Source organism: Myiozetetes cayanensis, unplaced genomic scaffold (assembly GCF_022539395.1).
Source record: "Myiozetetes cayanensis isolate MyiCay16 unplaced genomic scaffold, myiCay2020 scf12, whole genome shotgun sequence".
NCBI lineage: Eukaryota > Metazoa > Chordata > Aves > Passeriformes > Tyrannidae > Myiozetetes > Myiozetetes cayanensis.
The window spans coordinates 12276558-12298425 of NW_026086826.1; the positions used below are offsets into that span (position 1 = coordinate 12276558).

General features: G+C 44.7%; 2 protein-coding genes across 5 annotated transcripts in view; both read left to right on the forward strand.

The window, feature by feature from the left end:
* The window catches only part of CACHD1 (cache domain containing 1), a 93547-nt gene extending 86473 nt beyond the window's left edge, over positions 1 to 7074 (forward strand). The window contains exons 23-27 of one of the 2 annotated variants that reach the window (XM_050307422.1): positions 237 to 388; positions 770 to 931; positions 1915 to 1992; positions 3084 to 3185; positions 5449 to 7074. In XM_050307422.1, the coding sequence (XP_050163379.1) occupies positions 237 to 388; positions 770 to 931; positions 1915 to 1992; positions 3084 to 3185; positions 5449 to 5687 (733 nt within the window). In that variant the 3' untranslated portion in view covers positions 5688 to 7074. The remainder of the gene's footprint in view (positions 1 to 236; positions 389 to 769; positions 932 to 1914; positions 1993 to 3083; positions 3186 to 5448) is intronic. The other variant, XM_050307423.1, reaches the window with a different exon arrangement.
* A 10403-nt stretch (positions 7075 to 17477) lies between these two features.
* Positions 17478 to 21868, forward strand: part of RAVER2 (ribonucleoprotein, PTB binding 2) — a 28205-nt gene continuing 23814 nt past the window's right edge. For all 3 annotated transcript variants that reach the window (XM_050307444.1, XM_050307445.1, XM_050307446.1), the window contains exon 1: positions 17478 to 17636. In XM_050307444.1, coding sequence (XP_050163401.1) covers positions 17481 to 17636 — 156 coding nt within the window. In that variant the 5' untranslated portion in view covers positions 17478 to 17480. The remainder of the gene's footprint in view (positions 17637 to 21868) is intronic.

Below are 21868 nucleotides of genomic sequence, written 5' to 3' on the forward strand. Positions count from 1 at the left end.
AAAACCAAAGCAGAAGGACTTGGAATCTGCATGTTGGAGATGCAGCTTCCCTGTATAACTTCCCTTGTGATACTTGAGCATTTCCATGGAAGTTTTTTCTGGCTAAACATTATGTACATGAGGGGTTTGGGATGATTTTGGTCTCCCTCTGTCTCGTGATTCCCAGACAGGCTGAGCTTTGCAAATGAGAGGTGTTGGACTGGAAAGTAACTGTGTCTTTCTTTTTTAATGCTCAGGGATTGCTTTGGAGTCTTGGACTGTGAATGGTGTATGGTGGACAGCGATGGGAAGACCCACCTGGACAAGTCCTACTGTGCCCCTCAGAAGGAATGTTTTGGTGGCATTGTGGGAGCCAAGAGCCCGTACGTGGATGACTTGGGAGCAATAGGTAAGTTGGCCTTTCTGAGCAGGTGCTGCCTTTAACTGCTTGTATTCCAGAACACACAGTCAGCATCAGAACACGCTTCACATGACATTTATCTCTTAGGCCAGTGGTAAATCAGCATAAAAAATGCATCAAGCAGTAAAGGAGCAGCAATCAGGCCTGTTGTTGGTATTACATTTCTGAAAATACTGATGTGTAGCTATAGGTGCCTGTCTTTAAGATGTATCCTCTCTGAATTTCTTCTCCTATTCCAAGTGTGTGCAGTCAAGCACCCAGAAAGCCTTTCAGAGCTTCTGTAATCTTTCATGCTGTTGATTTAAACCTTTGTGCAGAGCATTTATGGTGTTTTTTTTTTTTTTCTCTGTTTTGTCCCTTTTGCTTTAGGAGATGAAGTCATCACTCTGAACATGATCAAGAGTGCCCCAGTGGGCCCAGTGGCTGGGGGCATTATGGGCTGCATCATGGTGCTTGTCCTGGCCGTGTATGCGTACCGGCACCAGATCCACCGCCGGAGCCACCAGCACATGTCCCCGCTGGCTGCCCAGGGTGAGCACTCAGGAGACTCAAATAGCAGGCTGGGAATCGAAAAAAAAAACCAACACAACAAAAAGCCACCCAAAAAGCAATCCCAAAGCTCTTCCCTTGGTTTTGGTTCGATGTTCCACCCCGTTTTATTTCACGTTTGGAGCAGCCAGGCCTGGCCCTGGGTGCTGTGTATTGCTGCCCTCTCCTGGGTGCAGCCAGACCTGCTGCTGCCCGAGGAGTGCCCAAAGCCCTCAACACTCAGTTCTGCTCAGGGAGATAAGTTAAGCTTCTTCGAGAGCTCAAATGCTAATCTCAGCTTCCCAGCTCTCTGCCCCTTGTCACAGCAGACCCATTGCACATGTTTAGTTCTGCCCAGCAGTGCTGCTTTTGGGAGTGACACAGTTTTCACACCCTTTTGTTTGGCCTGTTTGGGATGTGTCTTTTTTCACTTGTGTCTCCTGCTTCCGGTCCGTGTGATGCTCATGGAATGTCTGTGCATAGATAGATAAAACCACTGAAGTCTGAGAGACAAAACTCTGTCGTGAGAAGGGATCCTGGTAGAAAGGTAAAGATACAGGGGTGAGAAGACCTCCCTGGAAGTGTCCAAGGCCAGGTTGGATGGGGCTTGGAGCAAGCTGGTCAAGTGGAAGGTGTCCCTGCCTATGGCAGGGTGTTGGAAGGAGGTGATCTTTAAGGTCCCTCCCAACCGAAACCATTTCGTGATTCTAAGTGTGATCAGGGCTAATTACTTCTACATTTGATTATACTGTTTTAAATCAGATAACTTCAGAACTTCAAAGCTGGTTTCTCTCAGGGGGAGGTGGGGTGTGGCATTTTCCTGGTATTCCCAGCCCATTCTGTGTTGGAAGAAGAGCACCCCCAGCTCAGACCATCTCTTCACGCACAAAGTGCTCCCACTCTGTTGCCGGGGTGACAGCTGGTAGTAAGATGATCCAAAATTTTTCTCTTAACAGTTGCATTTTTCTGTTTGTAATGGTGTGTAGAAATGTCAGTGCGTATGTCCAACCTGGAAAATGATAGGGACGAGAGGGACGATGACAGCCATGAAGACAGAGGAATCAGTAAGTACCAAACCACTGTGCTGTAAAAAAATGTTAAACTAAATGAGCTATTTGTTTTTTAATACTCTAGAATTAAAAATGTGTGAGGAAGCCCTGTAACGTCTAGTGTACCTTTAATCTCTTGCTGAAAAATTACATTTTTTCTCCATTATGTATGGAGGAGCTTTGCCCCTTATACCCCCTGGTCACGACCACTTCCAGAAATAACTCTGCTTAAAAATTGCCATTGTGACAGCACAGGGCATGGAAAACTCCTCTCCTTGGAAAGCAGAAGCCAAGTCTGGCAAGTATGGCCAACAAACCTGGCAGTAAATCTTCTTTGCATTGATTTGGGATGCCCAAAGTTCTTTGCCATTCAGTCAAAATGGTACTTTACATGATCCTGGTGTGCTGTAAGCTGAGCTGGTCCACCTAAACTCCAGGAGAGCTCTAGGGTTGGACCAGATTCCTCTGTCTGGGCCCTCACTAAAACAATACTCAAGATTTGAAACTGTGTCAACACTCAAAGACGGAAAAATAAGGATTCTGAGCTTCATGGCTTGCATCTACTGCTTCTCCACGTCCCTTTTAGTTTTGTTTTGAGTCAGCTTTCAGTGCTGTCACAGGTTCTTAAGCATTGGCACAGTAATTCTCTAAATTCTGTTAATCCCAGGTGAATGAGTTTGACTAGATCTTGATCTATTCTGCATTTAAACACCACTTTACTTCTCCTCTGTCGGTGACCAGGGACAGGACCCCAGGGAATGGCCTCAAGTTGTGTCAGGGTAGGGTTAGGTTGGATCTCAGGAAAAGGTTCTTCCCCCAGAGGGTGGTTGGGCACTGAACAGGCTCCCCAAGGCAGTGGTCACAGCACCAAGGCTGCCAGAGCTCAGGGAGTGTTTGGATGATCCTCTGGGGCACCTGGTGTGACTCTTGGGGATGGGCCTGTGCAGGGCTGAGGGTTGGACTGGATGAGTCCTTGTGGGTCCCTGCCAAGCTCAGCAGATTCTGTGATTCTTTTAAGAAGTACTGGAGAAGAATTATTTACAGAAAGCACGTTCCCTGTTCAGTAAGACCCTTGGTTTACCCCGGCTGTGTTGGTGTCTCCGCAGTCAGCAACACGCGGTTCATCGCGGCGGTGATCGAGCGCCACGCGCACAGCCCCGAGCGCCGGCGACGCTACTGGGGCCGATCCGGCACCGAGAGCGACCATGGTAAGGCCTTGGATCACCGCCCTGGCCCCACAGAAATCACTGGGGGGACCTGGGTTCCTTCAGGTGTCTGGCACGTTGCGGATAAGGCAGCCAAAACTCAAGCCAAACAAAAACCTTTCTGCCTTGTTGCTTCACAGTTAAACAGTTCTGACACTTGGTCTGTTCAGCCTGGGGAAGAGACACTTCTGTGGAGACCTCACAGCTCCTTCCAGTATCTGAAGGGGCTACAGAGAAGCTGAAGAGGGAAACTTTATCAGGAACTGTAGTGACAGGACAAGAGAAATGGCTTAGATGAGATGTTAGGAACAAATCCTTCCCCATGAGGGTGTTGAGGCCCTGGCACAGGTTGCCCAGAGAAGCTGTGGCTGCCCCATCCCTGGGAGTGTCCAAGGCCAGGTTGGATGGGGCTTGGAGCAACCTGGGCTAGTGGAAGGTGTCCTTGCCCATGGCAGTGGGTTGGAACAAGATGAGCTTTAAGGTCCCTTCCAACCCAAATCATTCCATGATTCCAAGATCTTCCAGCACCTTTAAGCAAATACTGATCACCATGAGGTTCAGGGAGTTTGGGTATGTCCCTGATGCCCTGACACTAAGTCTCTTTAAATCTGGAAAGCTGTTAGAAGGATGTAATGCTGTTGATTCATGAGGAGGCTTAACAGAAATTAAGAGGAGGGTTAGACAAGTCTGCACAGCTGTCAGCTCTAGCTGGGAGCCATAGTGGCTGGGTATGTGACAGCAGAGCTGTTCCAGTATTAAACAGTGGTCGCACTAATGGAATTGCTGAGGGACAGGAAATCCAAAGGCCAAAGCCTTGGAACATGGATGAACAGATGTCTGCGAGCCAATCTTGCTGTAGGAGGAATTACCCTGGATTTGGGGCCAGATTACCTGTGCTGAGGCAGATTTGCCAGATTAATGCTCCCTTTGCTCCGTTTCCTGCAGCCCTAGGAAATCCTTCCCATCTTTTAGTCCTCCTGTCAGGGTCAGCAGGGGAAATGTCCTACCTCCATCTGAAATGTGCGCTGCTATTTTTAGTTCCTGTAATTCCATCTTCTTCAAAGGGCTGCCCAGTCTCCTTCCCCAATTCCTCCCTGCCAGTTAGAAGCCATGACTCAGAGCATGAGAAATGAGAGCCAGCTTTGGGTGCTCAGCCTGCTATTTTTAACACACTTCTTTTAGGTGTCTCCAGCTGAAAACCTGACCAAGATGCTCAGAAGCATCTGTAGTTCCTCAGCTTTTGCAAAGGATTATTTTCCTAATTAAAGCAAGATATATTTCAGTTTAAATTGCATTTGTGGTTCTGCATTTAGAGATACTGAGGTGGATTTGTTTGTACTGCAGGCTGGAAATAGCTGGTTTCAGTGATAAATCCAAATCTCCCAGTAACTTGAAGCACCTGTTTCAAAGGAAAGGGACCTGTTAGGAAACAGCGTCCTTACTGAGCTGCAAGGGTTAGCTGTTAGCTGCCTTTCCAGTGACATCATTTCCTTAGGATATCCCAGGGAATGGATGTCTCACCATTCCTGATCTGTTTCTTTTAACTTTTCAGACTCCAGTAGCAGATATTTAAACCAAAAGAGAGCCCTGAATTAATTGCACCACGTGCATGAGTTCAGCTGGAAGTGTCAGTACAGTTTGGTTTAATGGAATTGCTGTTTGAAATCCTTCCTAGGAGGATTCCATAGATTTCCATAAGTATGGAAAGCTTCCCAGCATTAAACACACATGCTTGGTTTTTACAAACAGACCCTCACAGGTGAAAAGGTGCTCTCATCCTTTTAAAAATTAAATACTAAGATTATAAAACACAATGATGTGAAGAGATTTTGCTACTTCCAGATACAATAAATGGTAATCCAGGTGTAAATGGTAGGAACAGAGATATGTGGGAGTAGATCCCACCTGTTTCATGTCTGTTTAAAAATCCAGGTAATATCTGAACAGATTTTTTTGGGGGTGGTATCTTATGTTTTGGGTTTTAAATTGGTGCCAACAATTCTGCCGTAACAAACTGCTGAACACATGGTTCTTGTTACGGTTTGGGGTGGTTCAGACCTAAAGTTTATAACCAAAGATGGTGGCAGGGAAAGGGATCCAATATAGACTTATGGGAGGGGATGGGTTTTGGGTTTGTTTTTCTGTTTATTGAGGAAAGTAGTTTTATTCTCTCTGTAAAGCACTCTGTGTGGTTCCATGTAGGGTGCAGCAGTCAGACCTTTCAGTGTTGCTTTTAACCCTCGGTGCTGCTGATTCATTTCCTCAGGCTACAGCACGATGAGCCCTCAGGAGGACAGCGAGAACCCTCCGTGCAACAACGACCCGCTGTCGGCCGGCGTCGACGTCGGGAACCACGACGAAGACCTGGACCTGGACACCCCCCCTCAGACAGCCGCCCTGCTGAGCCACAAGTTCCACCACTACCGGTTGCACCACCCAACCCTCCACCACAGCCACCACCTGCAGGCTGCGGTCACGGTACACACTGTGGATGCCGAGTGCTGATGGCCGACGGCGCGAGGGACGGGACCGCTGAGCGGCTCGGGGGCTGTGCTGCTCCCCTGGGACAGCTTTGCCGACTTCCCTGGTAAACTTAGGCATCAAAGCTTTACATTTTCATAAATGTAAGGTTGGCTCTGAACTGGAGACGTGCTTGATGAATGGACCTGCCAAAACATTGAACGGAATGGAGCAGGAGGCACGTTAGACCTCCAGGAGTGGGGCCGTGAGTTTATACAGCAGCTGGAGCGTTGTGCTGAGCCAAGAGGAGAGAGAGAGCGCTTAAAAGAGCCAGAGATGATTTGGTTTCCTTAACTGGAAGAGCAGAAATCTGTGCAGCTGAAGGCTACAGGAGTGCCAGACAGAGCGGGGGGAGGGCTGTTGGTTTCTCTGCGCGTGGAAAGTTCCCTGCTCCGACATTGCTGTATGGAACCTGGGACAATGCATCTCAAGATTTTTAAGTAAAGGATTATTTTTCTACTATTTATTGAACTTGAAACTTTTTTGGGGGGAGGGAGGGGAGAAAACATGTTAGCAATTCTCAGCAAGCACCACATGCATCCTGTGATGGTGAAGTGGTTCTTCTAAAGGAGACACATCTGTTCCTTGTTAGCTGATGTTCATCCAGTGCCCCACTCTGCAATGGGAAAATGAAGAAGTCCTTTCTGACTCGGTGTTTACATTAGGAATGCTGTCTTTTCCACAATGGTTTTCTGTAAATATTCCAACCTGATTCTTATTACAGTATTGTCTTCCGATTTGCAGAGGAGAAATCCTGTACTCCGTTACTGAAATTCGGAGAGTTCTGCCCATAAACCTCTCCAGTTTTACCTCTTTGATCATCCTTAAAGGATTCCTGTGTGGAAGTAATAAAGAATTTATTTAGCATTAGTTGCCAGATAATCCCAGATGGAATCTGTGCCATTCTCCTGTTTCTTTAGGACACTGTTGAGAAGTAGGGATAAACCAGTGTTTTGAAAAACTTGGGTTACTGTGGAAGAAATCTTGAAATCATCATGAGAAGCTGCTGCTGCTGCTGTTTGTCTGGAATTTTAACATTTCTTGGTAATTCAAACAAAGATTAATCAATGTCTACAACACAGGGCATCATAATTATGAATTAGTTTGAAATCAGTGTTGTATTTTAGATTCACATTTTGTGATTATGAGGATATAAAAACACTCTTGCACTGTGCATATGATAAACATTCATTTATATGTAGGGTTTTTTTTAAAAATCACTTGTTTTAATTAATATGGTACTTAATACTGTATTATGTAAAAATTGGTTCTTAAACAGTACAGTAAAATAACTATATGTGTGATACCAGGATACCCCTTTATACTATGTATAAAATTAAAATCTCTAGTGAAATAAACTGTATATAAAGTATAGATCTGTGAATAAGCGGCTACATGGAAATGATTCTGTCTCAGTTTCCTTTTCTGGCTGAAAAAGGGCTGTAACAGGACTGAAAAGTCACTCAGGTTCCTCTACTTATACCAACAGCCTTGAGAGATCTAAACTTCACATATAAATGACAATATTGGTGTAAGTTTTAAAGCCTCTTTTTTTAGCCTGTTGGTCATTATTTGGGAAGTGAACATTTCTGGAAGTGGTCAGCCACTGCACAGACTCACCAAAGCCAAGAATTTCAGGGTTTTCTTTTCTTATCCACTCCTGAAAACTCGGTGGCTCTGGATTTGCCATTCTGTGTTTGTGTAGGATTAGGTGGGAGGCTTTTTGCTGACCAGGCAGCTGCAGAAATCTATTGAGCACTGCTTTGTGCTCTCAGAGCTCTGCATCTGATGCCCTGTGTGTCAGCCTCTAGACCCAGCTTGCTAAAATTTCTAATTTTATGTCCAAAATCATGCTGGATGGTGGATAATGGACAAATTGGCTGTTTTGTCAGGTTTGCCTTCAGAAGAAAATGCGTGATTTTAATCTTGCTGCTAGACAAAGAACAACAAACACAGCCAGGAAGCAGAATGTTTAAGCATGAAGGGAAAATTGCTTTCAGCAGAGAAACTGTTTGAGTGAAACATCAAACAAGATGCTTTGTGGATTTTTTTTGTCCTGTAGGATTCATAAAGGTTCTCTCACTAAAATTCAGGGGTAAATCAGGGAAGTTCTAGCAAGGACATTATTTGTTCAGCTCTGTGAATTCCATAGGAGGTGGAATTCAGCCCAGAGCTGTTCCCACACCACAGAATTATCTGTGGCAGGTGAAGTCCAGTTTAAGTTGTGTTTTGCCCATCTACAGACAGATGCAGCAGTTTCACTCTGCAGCTGAAGTTCTTGAACTAAGTATTTGCTCCCCAGTTGCAATTTCTGTCATGCATAGAAAATAACAAACTGAAAGAAGAACACACCTTGGGCTTGGTCTGTTCCAGCGCTGATGTTGATTCCAACCAGGTAAGGCTGTGCAGCACATTCAGAGTGAGGCTGATCATTAGGTCCAGCTCTAATTAAATTGCTCTCTTAAATGCATATGTACAGCCTGTGTTTGTTCATCCACACTGGCATATTCTCTGCTGTGTTTTCTGGTGGGACAAATCATTTTTGACCAAAGTGCATCAGAAATATTATCAATAAGGATGGAATCGGTGATCCTGGTGGGTCCCTTCCAGCTCAGAATATTCTGTGACTCTCTGCATTGGAAAATGGCATAATATTAATTACTTTAGCTACAACACTGTATCACTGGAGATATTTTTTGATGGTTCTTCCCATTCCATGCCAGCAGAAGGTGCCTGTAGGGTTCTGTTGCAGCTCTGCCAGGAATGCAGCAGGTTGCAGAACCTCTTGGAAATCACAGCAATAAACCTCCCCTTGCTTTTGCCTTAAAAGCTTTTGTGGAGCTGCTCCTTGCTACTGTTTGGTCACTTTTCCTCTAGGACATATGAACTTGATCTGAGGGGTCTGGACAACCCTGCTTAAACTTGAAGGGCTGAGAAGAGCCAAAGCTCTCGCTGTTAAAGAGTAATTACAGGGGAAACTCTGATTTAGAGGTGTGCCAAATCCCAGCTCCAAATGCTGACAGCTGACCTTGTCCCAGCAGGAATAAATGGAATGCTGGGAAATATATGATTGTTCATTTAAACCAAAACCTGATAATGGATGTAATTAGCTTTATAAGAAGCTGCATGATAGCTCTTCATTTTTATTGCCTGTGTTGCTGCCGTGGCCTTCCCTCCCCATCATTATTTTACTGTGTTGACTGAGGAGCAAGATCATAAAACAAGCAGTTAAACCCTGAATCCTCCTTCTCTATAACTGTTCAGACTTCATAACCATTAATTTTCCACTTATTTCATTTTTGCAGCATAGCTGTAATAATTTCCTGTAGGTTTTCTCTTATTCTTGTAGGAAAAAAAGGTTCTTTTGAAATGAAAACAAGCATGGCCTTTGGTTCGTGTTCATTAATGTTAAATTGACTCGATGCTTTCAGTATTTGAGCACTGCAAGTGTATTGATTTTTCCCATATCCAAGTAACCTGCTGCCTGCCCATGGAGAAGCTGTTTATATGAGCAAATACATTGCTTGGAAATGGATTGAGAGGATTTGATCATTTGAGATGATTTTTTGTTTGTTTATGCCCTTGCCTGGATAAAACGTGTGATTTGGAAAGACGAGTCTGTTACAAATTGCCCATGAACATTTTATAAGGCCACTTAAGCCATGAAATATTATCTTTACCCTTGCCCTTGGCAAGGAGAGAGAGGATGGATGAGAATTCATGAGAGGTTCACATGCAGCAGGAGTTGTGACTATAACTGGTCAAAAGGAGATCTCGGGCTTTTCAAAGGCTTTATTCTGTAAAGTGACCCAGAAATGGGGATGAGGAGAGAAAGTGCATTTGTCAGAGGACAAATTATGAGAGTAAACTGGCAGCAAACATGGAAAAGGGAGAAAAAAATAGGATACAAAAGTTCTGGATCAAGTTAAGAGAATGCAGGTAATCCAAAAGGCTGTTTGCAAGTGCAAAGATTAATTTGCAGTGTTCATAGCTCTTGGCTACCCATTTCATTTGTTTTTAAAAGAGAATTCCAGCTATGGCTGGGATTTTCAAAGGAGCCTGCACTGGGCTGTCAGTGATGTTTGGAATATTAATTCCCACAGCAGTTAACTCGGTAACCGTTGCGTTGTTTTGCTGCACAAACCCCCCTTTGCCAGGCACCCAACCTGTGAGAAGGGAACATGAGTGCCATGGAATATTTCATATTCCTTATTTGCAGCCCTCTGGTGTGATGAGAGGTAATTATTTTCTCTGCTTTGTGCTCTGAACTGAGTCACGGAAGGACCTTGGCCCAGAAGGGCTGGTGTTCCTGAAGCCAAGGCTGCAGTGGAATTTCGACACTCAAGTCCAAGAGTGAAGTCCTCCAAGCCCTGCCTCGTTAGTGAGGTGCCAAACACAACTGCTGTGAGTGCCAGAGCCTGCGCAGAACCCGTTCCACCTCGGGAGAAGAGCCCCATGGAGCAGTGGATACTGCTTTGGAACAGCAATGGCTTGAGCAGAACAGAAGCAGGAATTTGATGGCAGAGGTGGAACATCTTAGATCTGGAAGTTTCTGCCTTCAGCTCAGAGTAGCCTCATCTAAATGCTGTGGAAAAATTCACTGTTATCCCTGGCCTGGTTTCCTTGGTGGCAGCAGTGGATGGGATTGCTCTGGAAACTGGGAGCCATCAGGAACAATCCTGCTTGGCTCTGGCTTATTGTCAATTTTTATAGCTGACACTGGCAATCCCACCAGGTTCCTGGAGCAAGTGCTCTCTGCTCTGATTGCCTCTGATGGAACAACAGGATTGATAGCAGGGAAGAGAAACTTGACCAAAAAACCAGGGCAGAAACCTTCTACCCCAGCCCTCACCTGGCAGGAGTACAAAAGCTGCTCCATGGACAGAGGAAACAATCTCTGCCTCCAAAACTGTTGAGTCAGCAGTTTTCATAAGCAGTTTGCATGAAAAAAGGTACAGAATCACAGAATCTGCTAAGCTGGAAGGGACCCACAAGGATCATCCAGTCCAACCCTCAGCCCTGCACAGGCCCATCCCCAAGAGTCTCACCAGGTGCCCCAGAGGATCATCCAAACACTCCTTGAGCTCTGGCAGCCTTGGTGCTGTGACCACTGCCCTGGGGAGCCTGTTCAGTGCCCAACCACCCTCTGGGGGAAGAACCTTTTCCTGAGATCCAACCTAACCCTACTCTGACACAACTTGAGGCCATTCCCTGGGGTCCTGTCCCTGGTCCCCACAGAGAACACAGAAAGGGGTTTGCCACATTCATACAAAACTGGTGGTCTGTCTCTCCTCTAAACCCAGGCACTGTTGCTCCACTTGAACAACTGGCTCAGCCTGCCAAGTATTTCCAGTTTGGCCAACACTGATGGATTTTTCTAATTTTAAAACTCTTCCACTGCACTCCGAGGTAATGAAACCAGGCAGACACCCCAAGATGAGCTGGCACTGAGAACAGGAAACTGGGAATGCAGTCAAATAGTTTTAATACACTTATTTTCACTTTTCCAACATTCTGACACTTCGATTCGTTTACTCCCAATACCAATTCTCTTGGCATAATGTATGCAAATCACATGCAACTGGGTGAGATTAAAGGGTGAGTAATTAAACAGCATGATCTAATTGCTGCAAATAATAATAACCTCATTAAGTGTGTTTATTTCCATTGCAGCAGAACCAAGGAAATCTCCAAAAACAAGGCAAAATGGGTTTGCTGCCATAACCTCAGCCAGGGAACCTGGAAAACAGGAAGGGGATGGATTTATTTTGCTCCCATGAACATGGAGAAGTCAGACACTTCAGTGAGTGTGTTTATGGCAAAAAGGCATATTGGATGACAGTCTCTATGGAAACATTTTTGTAACTGAATGGCAGAACATTTGAAAATCTCATATATTCTTTGGGACAGTTTCACTTGTGTTCCCTCCTTGAGGCCAGTTTTCCATATTTAACAAGTTTTTCTGTATTTAATAAGTTACAGCATTTTTAAGGACAAAATATTGCGGGGGTGTTTGAATTTCCAACCTCTGCTGGCAGGGATAAATCATGGACTGCTTTATCTTATCCAAACTAATTGCTGCTCGCTCCCAGGACATCCCAGCTACTCAGTTAATCACAGCAAATTTTCTCCAAGTTTATAATTAGCCAGATCCAAGGAGTTGTAAATGAGATAGTAATTGAGATGTATTGATTTACCCCAAGGAATGCTTTAACCCACTGTTATAATTTCCCTGTATTTTAATGTGAAATGATTTTACAGCTCCCTGTGAACTATCGCTATCAGTTTCCATTTCCTAGAAAATTGGCCCTTTAAGGGAATCTGAGACAGAATGGTTTGAAACTATCCTTTGCAGCACATTGTTGGGCTGGCCAATAAAAATACTCTGGGTAGGAATGTGGGGCTGTACTTCCTTTTGCCAGAAATCCAAGGAACATTTTAATTTTTTTGAAATAGCAGAATTGTCAAAATGCACTTTGTGCCAATAAGTTATGACTAAATTTGAAGTTGAATGAGGAAAAATAAAGCCTATGAGGGAAGAATATGAGGGTGATTTAAGGCAGGGAGGGCATTGATTTAGGAGAAAGAACCCAGAGGTTCCTCTGGGCCATTTATTGAAGAGAACTGTACTTAAAATATTTGTTTGATCTTCTTTTCCTTTGTTCTCGGTTGTTATTCAAGAATTTGGCTTCTATTTGTGGTGCTTTGTTTTAATATTTACTCTTATTTTGCTGCCTTCAAATAAAACCACACAGATTTGCTAATGATGCATTAGGCAACAAAGGTCATAAATTCTACTGCAAAGACCACGAGTCCCAAAATAGCCCATTACAGTCCGGCCCAGTGTAATGATTTCCTTGGAATAGTTACTCACTTTGCAAGTTATAGCTCTTACCTCCTCCAGCTCTTTATTATTTACTCACAGACCGCTGAGTGACAGGATGGAACCTGAGGAGAAGTTCCCAACCAGGCTGTTCCTGAGATAATCCATCATTCCTAACACTTAGGAGCAGAGTTACAGCGAATTAAAAGCCATCAGGTTCCACTTAAAAAGAAAATGTTTGGCTCTGGGCACAGACACTTGAAGTGCTTTTGTGCCTGTACAGAGGAAAGAAGCATCCCATGTTTGGGCATGTTACTGCACTATGGAATGGTGCACAGAGATGCCAAATGTATGGAAATTTGTTGGGAAAATGGGCAAAAGAACTTGTTTTGGCACCTCTGGTGTATGTTGGATATGCATTTGTGAGATGATTGAGCATCTGGAGGATCATCACCCAACTAATTAGTGGTGTTGACAACTGAATCTACATCTGTTGGGTTCAAAATTTTAGCGTCTTAATGAAACAAAAGGAGCAGCTGGAGCAGGAAACAGTGGGCACAGTATAAAGAGAATGGGATTGTTTATGTTTTGCTGACATGAAGTGGTGCTGGTAATCCATGATTTTTATGGAATATGCAGTAACTGATAGATTCCACACCCTCACTTCAGGAAACACCAATCCATGTGGTTTCAGGTTATAGAAAATTGTTTGTCTTTCATCTAAGCAATCACCTAAAGAGCTCACAGATACATTCCCTGCATCTCAAATACCTGGGAACATCAGGCAGGTCTTAGATCCAGCAGATGTTCTCAATTTTTGGCTTTTACTTTATCTGTCCAGATCTGAACTTGTTTGTACTTTTGAAGACAGAATTGTAGAATACCACACTGGTTTGGGTTGGGAGGGACCTTAAAGCTCATCTTGTTCCACCCCCTGCCATGGGCAGGGATATCTTGCACTAGACCAGCGTGGACAATGATGCCTGACTGCATCTTAAATTCCAAAAGAATATTTGTGACACAACTCTAACACACTCATTCCATAAAAATTTATGTTTATATCTATAGGTATATATATGTCTGTATTTATATATATATATATGGCTTTTACGAATCCAAGGCTGCAGAAGCAAAAAGAAATTAGCATCAGCTTACAAGAGCTGCAAGAGCAACTGCTGTGGATGGGTCTGTTACTCTTAATTAACAAAGAATTTAGTGAATTAAAATAAATTACTGCAAAGTGGATTATCTGTGTAACAGCATTAGGTCAGTAGCACAACTAAAGTTACACTTGCAGAGCACTGGACTGTTCTGCTATTTTTTTAATAGTGCTTTTTTGCTTTGGCTCTCCCCAGGTACACCTCTTTTTTTTTTTGGAGACCTGCACGTCATCCTGAGTCCCCCCATCTCAGCGTCTTTCCTGAAGGTGTTTCCCACTCCTGCAGGTGCAGCAGCACGTGGGTGTGTGAGAGGTTCCCTAACCTGTGTCAGTTCTCACAGCATGGGTTAGCAAGGACTCTTTAACCTTACACAGTTTAATTGTACTGTTAAAAAGTATTTTACTTTATGGGTTCCTAATTTTGGTTGTTCCTATATTTAAAATTATAGTTTAATCCTCCAGGTACCTGACTGAGGGGAGTGCAGGTCAAAATGGGGATGACATTTGGGTTCAAGAGGGAATGAATATTTCGTCAGGTCAGTTGGGTACTGGTGCCTGATTTGGTGTTCCAGGAGGTGGTGGTGGCTCATCTCCTTCTCCATCTTCATGAGTTACCTCCATGGACAGTGGGAATATCCTGGATATTTCCTGCTCACTTCACACACCACTTTGTAGCTGCCTTTTAGTGGAGGCAATTCCTTAATTGACCTGGGGAATGTCAACCACCTGTCAGCAGAATGTAACATGAACATCAGGAGGTGAAACAAATGAACACTTTGACCTATCAAATATGCAATCTTTTAAATATCTACAGCAAGAAAAAATTACATTTCTCTGAGTATATTCCTATTTTCTGTAGTTTCTCTGGAACTATTTACAATTCATATTGCAGGAGTTTTGCTTTTGCCATTAATATCCAACTATTAATTTCTGAACTATTATTTTTAGCAACACACTTTACCTTTGCTGACTTTCATTTAGGACCTGCAACCCATAAAAAAAAAGACCGAAAAAGGCAGCTTTTGAGAGGGTAATTGCTGTGGGTGGGATTAATGATCATTGGTGTATAAGTGAAGCAGTGTCCACCTTCAAACTGGAAAAATTAATGGTAGAATTAATTATTCTGCTTTAATTCCTTCATTAGGGTCACTAAATTTGATGATGTTTGAGTAGATCCATGATTTGCATTGGAATAGCTTAACCTGATTTATATTTTTGAAGAGAGAGTTACATGTTTCAGCATTCCTAGAAAAGTAGTATTCCTTTTTCACTGGTCCCAGAATAATTTACATCACATAGTTGATGATAAGCTTCAGACAGGTTTTCAGGAGACAGTTTAGAGCATCTCTACTTCAATTTCATCACTTGACCTGAAAATCAGTCTGTATAGTTACTAGCAGGTATTTCATGGTTTTAAAATGCAAATCTTCACCTGAAATTTTTAAAAATAGCAGGTATATACATATTTTTCAGTCACATTTCTTAAAGAATGGTGACCTATAAAAATCTTGGTTTCCTAAAAATACAAAATTATCTTTATATCAGATCTCACACTAATAATTTGTGATAATAACTTTTCCCAGTTTTGGTTTAATTATGAAGGTGAAGCCGATATTGTTCAGGACACCTCTGATTTTCAAAAAGTCACTAAAAAGAATGGAAATATTGAAGGAGGAGGGACATAACCTGTTAAAAAAAAAAATCAGGGAAAAGGAATCCCTTGAACAGAAGCTTCTCAGCTGACAATTTTTTTAATAATACACCAAAAAGTACTTTGATTATTGTTTGCTCAATAGTTTTAAATTAATTTTAGAAGTAATGAAGGTCTAAGATACTTTGTAATCTTAACTTGCTTTGGTTTGGGCTAAAGCAATTTCTAAAAAACACTTATTTGGTGGAGTTTTTTAATCTGCAACTGATAATCATGTCTTTGAAATGGCACTTTAAACCTAATGTAGAATTTCCCTTCGGAATTAGATTTTCTTGATAAGAACTTAGTCACATACACTCAATTTAACGCCACGGTTTTTTCCAATTTCCTTTTTAAGACGTATTATTTTTCAGGTCTGGATTCTCTTTTGTCTGTTCTTTGTGGTCGGCCCCATGTCTAAACATGGATACAAGTTCTTAAACTATTTTTTATTCCTTTATAGTAATGATGACAACATTAAGAGCTAAATTTACTGTGTTGTAAATGACAAGCGAGTAACTGTGCTAAAGGAGAAATGGATTTTCCAACAGAACAACTTATTTTATTTTTTAAAGGGAGTGCTGACTAACAGACTGAAAGGTTTCTACAGAGATAGATGGGAAAACTAATTTTATAGTGATTCCCAGAAATGTTGCCCTTCTCTTGGGACACTGGGCTCCTTTTCATCACAGGTCACAGCCCTGTGCCTGCCCAGCCACCAGGACATGGGATTGTGCCACACGAGGGCGACTTGGGCCACCAGGTGTTGGTTAACTCATTTTGATGGATTTTAATTAGTTTGGTATGTTTCTGATGAAGAATAAAATTAGGGCAAGATCATCTTGGGCCACTGTGCCTCCTGACCTCTGATGGAGCACTTGGGTTCATTTGGGATTAGAGGTTGGACTCGATGATCTCAGAGGTCTTCTCCAACCTGATTCTGTAGGATCTGCTCAATTTTGTTCCAAATCCGTATTTCAGTCTTTCAGGTGGATCAGTACCTAAGGAAGGTGTCAGTGCTGGGGATTTGGGGAATGATTCCTTCTGGGTGAGGTGACCCAGGCGAAGCCTCAGTGAGGGAGAGGGACAGTGCCCTGGCCTTGGCCTCCATCAGGATGGATCTTAGGGCAATTCCCCTCACAACAGAGCCCCAACATTCCTTTAGAGCACTCGAGTTGTTCCCTAAAATCCATCTGGAGATGTGTTGCTGTGGGGATGGAATGAAGAGAAGAGGTCCTGGTGGACAATCAGTTGTCCCTGAGCCAGCAGTGTGTCCTGGGGGCCAAGGAGGCCAACAGAATCCTGGAGAGCATTAGGCAGAGCATTGCCAGCAGGTAAGATCAGGGATCCTGCCCCTCTGCTCAGCCCTGTCAGGCACATCTGGAGTGCAGTGTCCAGGTCTGGGCTCCTCAGGACAAGAGGGGACTTGCAGCTCCTGGAGCAGATGCAGTGGAGACTACAGAGATGAAGGCACTGGAGCATGTCTGTGATGAGAAAAGGCTGAGGGAGCTGGGGCTGTTCAGCCTCGAGAGGAGACACTGAGAGGGGACCTCGTTAATGTGTATAAATATCTAAAGGAAGGTGTCAGAAGATGGACCAAGCTCTGCTGGGTGATGCCCAGCAACAGGACGAGGAGCAGAAACTGATACCCAGGAAGTTCCACCTGGACATGAGGAAGAACTTCTTTGCTGTGCAGTGAGTGAGCACTGAACAGATTGTCCAGAGAGGGTGTGGAGTCTCCCTCACTGGAGATATTCCAGAACCCTCTGGCCACAGTCCTGTGCCATGTGCTCTGGGATCACCCTGCTGGAGCAGGGAGGTGGGACCAGACGACCCACTGTGGTCACTTTCAACCTGGCGCATCCTGTGATTCTGTGAAATTCCCGTTTATCCGCATACACCCCCGGGAGCTCCGTTACGGGCAGCGCCGAGCGCGCCTCCACTCTCCCCCCGCTGCCCCGCGGCCCTCCCTCCTCAGGGGGCCCCGCGGCCCCGGGCGGGGGTCGGGCCGGCCCTGCCGGGTGGGCGGCGGGGACTCTCTGAGGCTCCCCGGGCGGGGCAGGGCGAGGGCGGCTCCGGCCCCGCGCTCCCCCCGCTCGCTGCAAGATGGCGGCGGGAGCCGAGCGCGGCGCGGGGCTGCCCGCGGAGCCGCCGCCGCTGAGCCCCGAGGAGGTGGCGAGGCGGCTGGAGAGCACCCGCCGCGAGCTCAGCAACCGCCGCAAGATCCTGCTGAGGAACCTGCCGGCCGAGAGCAGCAGCCAGGTACGGCCGGGCTCCCCGCAGCCGGACCCCGGCGCGGCGCGGGGGACGGAGCCGCGGGGCTGCCGCTGCTCCCCGCGGGGCTCGTGGGCTGCGGGTCCCGCCGACGCTTCCCGGCGCGGGCTGAGCCGGGGCTTTGTTACCGCCGGTGCCTGCGGGGAGCGGCTCCAGCTCGGGATCCGCCGCCCGCACCGGGGGGCGACGCCGGGCTGGCTGGGCACGACCCGCTGGGGAGAGCCGGGTCCACACCCCGCGGCGTGGGGGAGCGACCCCGCGGGGCTCGGTGTGGGGCGGGCCGGGTAACGGAGCACCTGCGGCGCCAGGTAGGGCACTGCAGCACGGCCGGTCGCTGGGCGAAAGCGATGTAAAAACCTTCAAGTCTGGCTTGGTGGTGTGTGTGTGTTTTTTTCCTTCCTTTTTCTTTTTTTTTTTTTTTTTCTCCCATTGTGAGGTGAGCCGTGTGTAGTCAGTGAAAACGGTTTTCCGCAGTCTGATGGTGGTTTAGGAAAATTCCGCTCGAGTTACTGCTGTCCGTAGGAGAAGATCCCTGAACTCTTCAACCGAGTGCTGTGAGTCAGATGTTGAGGTGATTTAGCTGCACAGTCACTTTACCAGCCATAAGTACACAACTTAGTGCACAAGTATATTAAAAAAAAGTGCAGTTTTTGTTCTGATCTGCTCCTCGTGTCTCTCCCTCCTCTCTAAGGCACAGGTGGTTTTCCTACCTGCGGGTAAGAGCAGCACGTGCAGACTATCGATTTCTCCATAACTCCGGGAGAAAGGGACTATTCATCTGGGAGAGAATCTTTCAGCAGTCAGTGTAATCCAACCCGGAGTACCCAGCTTGCACTTACTGATGTTTAGTTCTCTGGCCGTGCTGTAGCGTGGTGGTAGGTGGCGAGAGCTTTAGGTTATGACAGTTTTGTTAGGATGTTTTAGGCACCTCTATTTATAGCAGCCTAATGACCTGATCAATAGCAAACTCACAACGTGGAGAACCCTGATAATCTTCATCGTCTCTGCAAGAAGCCGTTGCGTGTCATGGTGTTGACAGAGAGGACTTACTGATGTGTCACCAGATGCTTGCTGTGGATATTCAGGGCAGGATCACTCTGTGGCATTCCAGAAGTTCTGTTACTTGCTCCCATTGCACACAGAAGGTACTTCATGGGTTGGTTAAAGGCACATCTCACCTGTATGGAGGTTGCTGAGTTTGGTATTGCTTGGTCAGACAAAGAGATACCAACATTAAGATGAAATTTGCCAGCCATGTCGTTTTCTGGAAGTTTCTCATTTTGTTTTGGTGACTTAAAAGCAGCACTTAGATGTCTTTTTCTACAAATGTAAGTTTCTAATATTGCCTTGTAGAACACTACCACCATGTACAGATCCTGAAATACAGTTTAAAATATGTCATTTTAATTTTTAACATTGTTGAGTGACTGGTGTTGGCGCATAAAGGCAGAAGAGTTGTGCTATAGCGAGAAAGTTTCTGTCCTGGAGCAGTTTTGGGAATGAGAGGTATGTTTGTGGTCAGGCATGTTAAGTCTACCTGTGTATTTGGCTGTCATGCATTTCCAAAAATTACCATGAAGTTTAACACTTCTGATTGCAAATTAACACCGTTGGTAAACACTGTTTTGTCTTCTGTTTTGTCTTCTGTTTTCTTCTGGAAATGATTAGTGAGCCAAGTAAAATCAGTCAAACTATTTCTGACCTGGCCAGTTTATTCACCGTCAGGAGGGAGATGAACATGGTTGAAATGCAGCCAAGTCTCCCAGAATAGGTTTTCATAAATGTAACTATTCATCTCTAATCCTTGGGGTGTTGGCTTTGCTGCCGTGCTGTTGTTGTTATGTGAAGAGTAAGGCCAAGATTTATCAGAATAGCTTTCAAGTGAGAAATGACTGTTCTGTTAATAGAGATTGGTGGAGATAGTTTTGTAAGAAAAACCCCATCCTTTTTATCATATAAAGTTACATAACAAATATATTCCTCTGTCAGTTGCAGCTACATATTAACTTTATTTATTACTGTACTTGCAATCTTCAATTACCTTTGGAGTTCCACCCATGTTAAAGTGAATTAAAAAAAATCTTTAGGCCATGGGAGAAATGTACCTTAGCAGTGAATTTTCTCACCCAGAAACAGGGTTCACAAGTCTGTAATCTCAGAACTCAGAGAGATCTCAAAGTGTCAGAAGTCTTGGCAAGTGGGATTTCTCCCTAAATGCATTTGGCAACACGTGTGTTCCTAAGAAAATCCTGAGGAAGGACAGCCTAAGAAAGCACTTTGCAGTCTGTCACACATACTAAGTCAGTCAGTGTTCCCTTAGGAGCTGTTTCCATTGAGTGTCAGTATGGAACAAATCCAAAGGGAGAACAAATTAAGTCTAAACTATGTCAAGAACATTCTTCACTGGGCTTTATAGCTCAACCTGCAAATATGTACTTGCAGGATTAGTGTTTGTTGAGGCATTTCTCTCACTACAACCCTGGAAAGGTTCTTTTCTGACAGGTTAGTGGTAGACAATTTTACATCTTCACTGTTACTGAAGGCAAAGTCTCCATTTGCTGTGTAGTTGGCAAGTCAATCGATTTTGTACTGAGCTGTTACAGTGAACTCTTCAGAGCTGCCAGTTGTTTCCCCAAACTCATCCTCATGTGATTCTCCAGCGCAGTACCTGAACTGTGTGGTGTGATAATGACCCGAGAATGGACATGGGCTGGTGCTGACCTCCCTAAATCTTGAGACGAAGCACCATGGGTGTCTGTAGCAGTGACTACTGTCCTAAAACCAGAGTTCAGTACTGAGTGTGGACCAGGCTGTGTGGAGGGTCACAACAGGCTTTCCTGTTTCTCCATGGAGCTTCAAGAACGTTGCTCTACATTCCAGCCTTCCCGCTCTGGAGCAATGATCCTCCCTCCTCCCACAGCCTTTGCACAACACACTCCTCTGATTTGCAGTTCTTCTTGCAGGGGTGGGGAAGTGTCGTGTGCTCTCTCCAGTCATGGTTTTATGGCTTCATTAGGGCAGGGCAGTGATATGTGACGTTTTACAGTAGGACAGACGTTGTCCTGTTGGTGTCAGTCTTTCTGAAGAAGTATCAGATAGTGGGTCTGCTCTTGTTAGCATTAATATCCTCTGATGTGGTGTTGTGGTAAGACTGATGTTTGTATCAGGAATCTTTGCCAAGAGACTTAAAAGTAAGCGTGGTTGTAGTAGTTCCTTTTATTCTGATCAGTGCTTGGCAGTGAATCAGCAAGCTCTTGGTTGGGAGTCTCTTGGATTGCCTTGTTGTGTGAGCATCTCCCTGAACCATCATCTCTGATCAATCATCTAATCCATTCCATTAGCAAAGCACAGTCACATATGATGCTGAAAGTGCAGAAATTGCAAACAGAAGGTCCTTGGAGCTATCACAGAACTGCTCTGAGTGCTCTGGAGGAAGGAGGACTGCGCTGGGCAGAGGGAGGGAAGGAAGTAATACCTTCTTCTCTCCTTTACTGGTATAGAGATGCCAAGAACCTCAGGATGACCAGAGTCAGTGAAGTTGTACCTCACTAAACTGGAAGTTTCATTTTGCTGGAGTTGGTATGGCTGTGGTGGTTTTACCAGCTCGTTCACTCCCCCACTGCCCTGGTGGGGAGGAGAATGGGGCCAAAGTAAAGCTCATCAGTTAAGAACAGTTCTATTACTGAAGCAAAATAAAACATACTATATATAAAATGAATATAAGACCAATAACCAGCTTCTGTTCCTTTGGGGTTTTTTTTTTTGTAATTACCCCAGTGGGTTAGAAGATTTGTTTTTGGTTTCCCCGAAGTCACTGTTTTTTCAGTGTTAGTGGTTCCATATTTGTGGCTGATGAACTTCCACAGCAGCAGTGGCTTATCCCTGTGGTGTAATCAGCAGGGTAGTACCTTGGCATACCAATTTCTATCCCATGGACCTCCTGTTAGGAAAAATAGACCTTGGGATATCTATTTTGCTCATCGTTACCAAGATTTATATCAAAATCTCCAGTGTTCTCTGCCAAGGGCTGTTTGCTTTTTGCTTCCCCTCTTTGCAGATGAGGAGCCAGTAAAAGATGCACTTGCTCCCAGCCTTTTCTTCTGTGCTTTATTATCACTAAATGCCACTGTGTTACACTGTTCTTTAAGCTGAGGCTAGAAAATAAATCTTATAAGAGGAGTGCTCTACTTTAATGTAGGACATGAAGCAAAGTAGGGCTG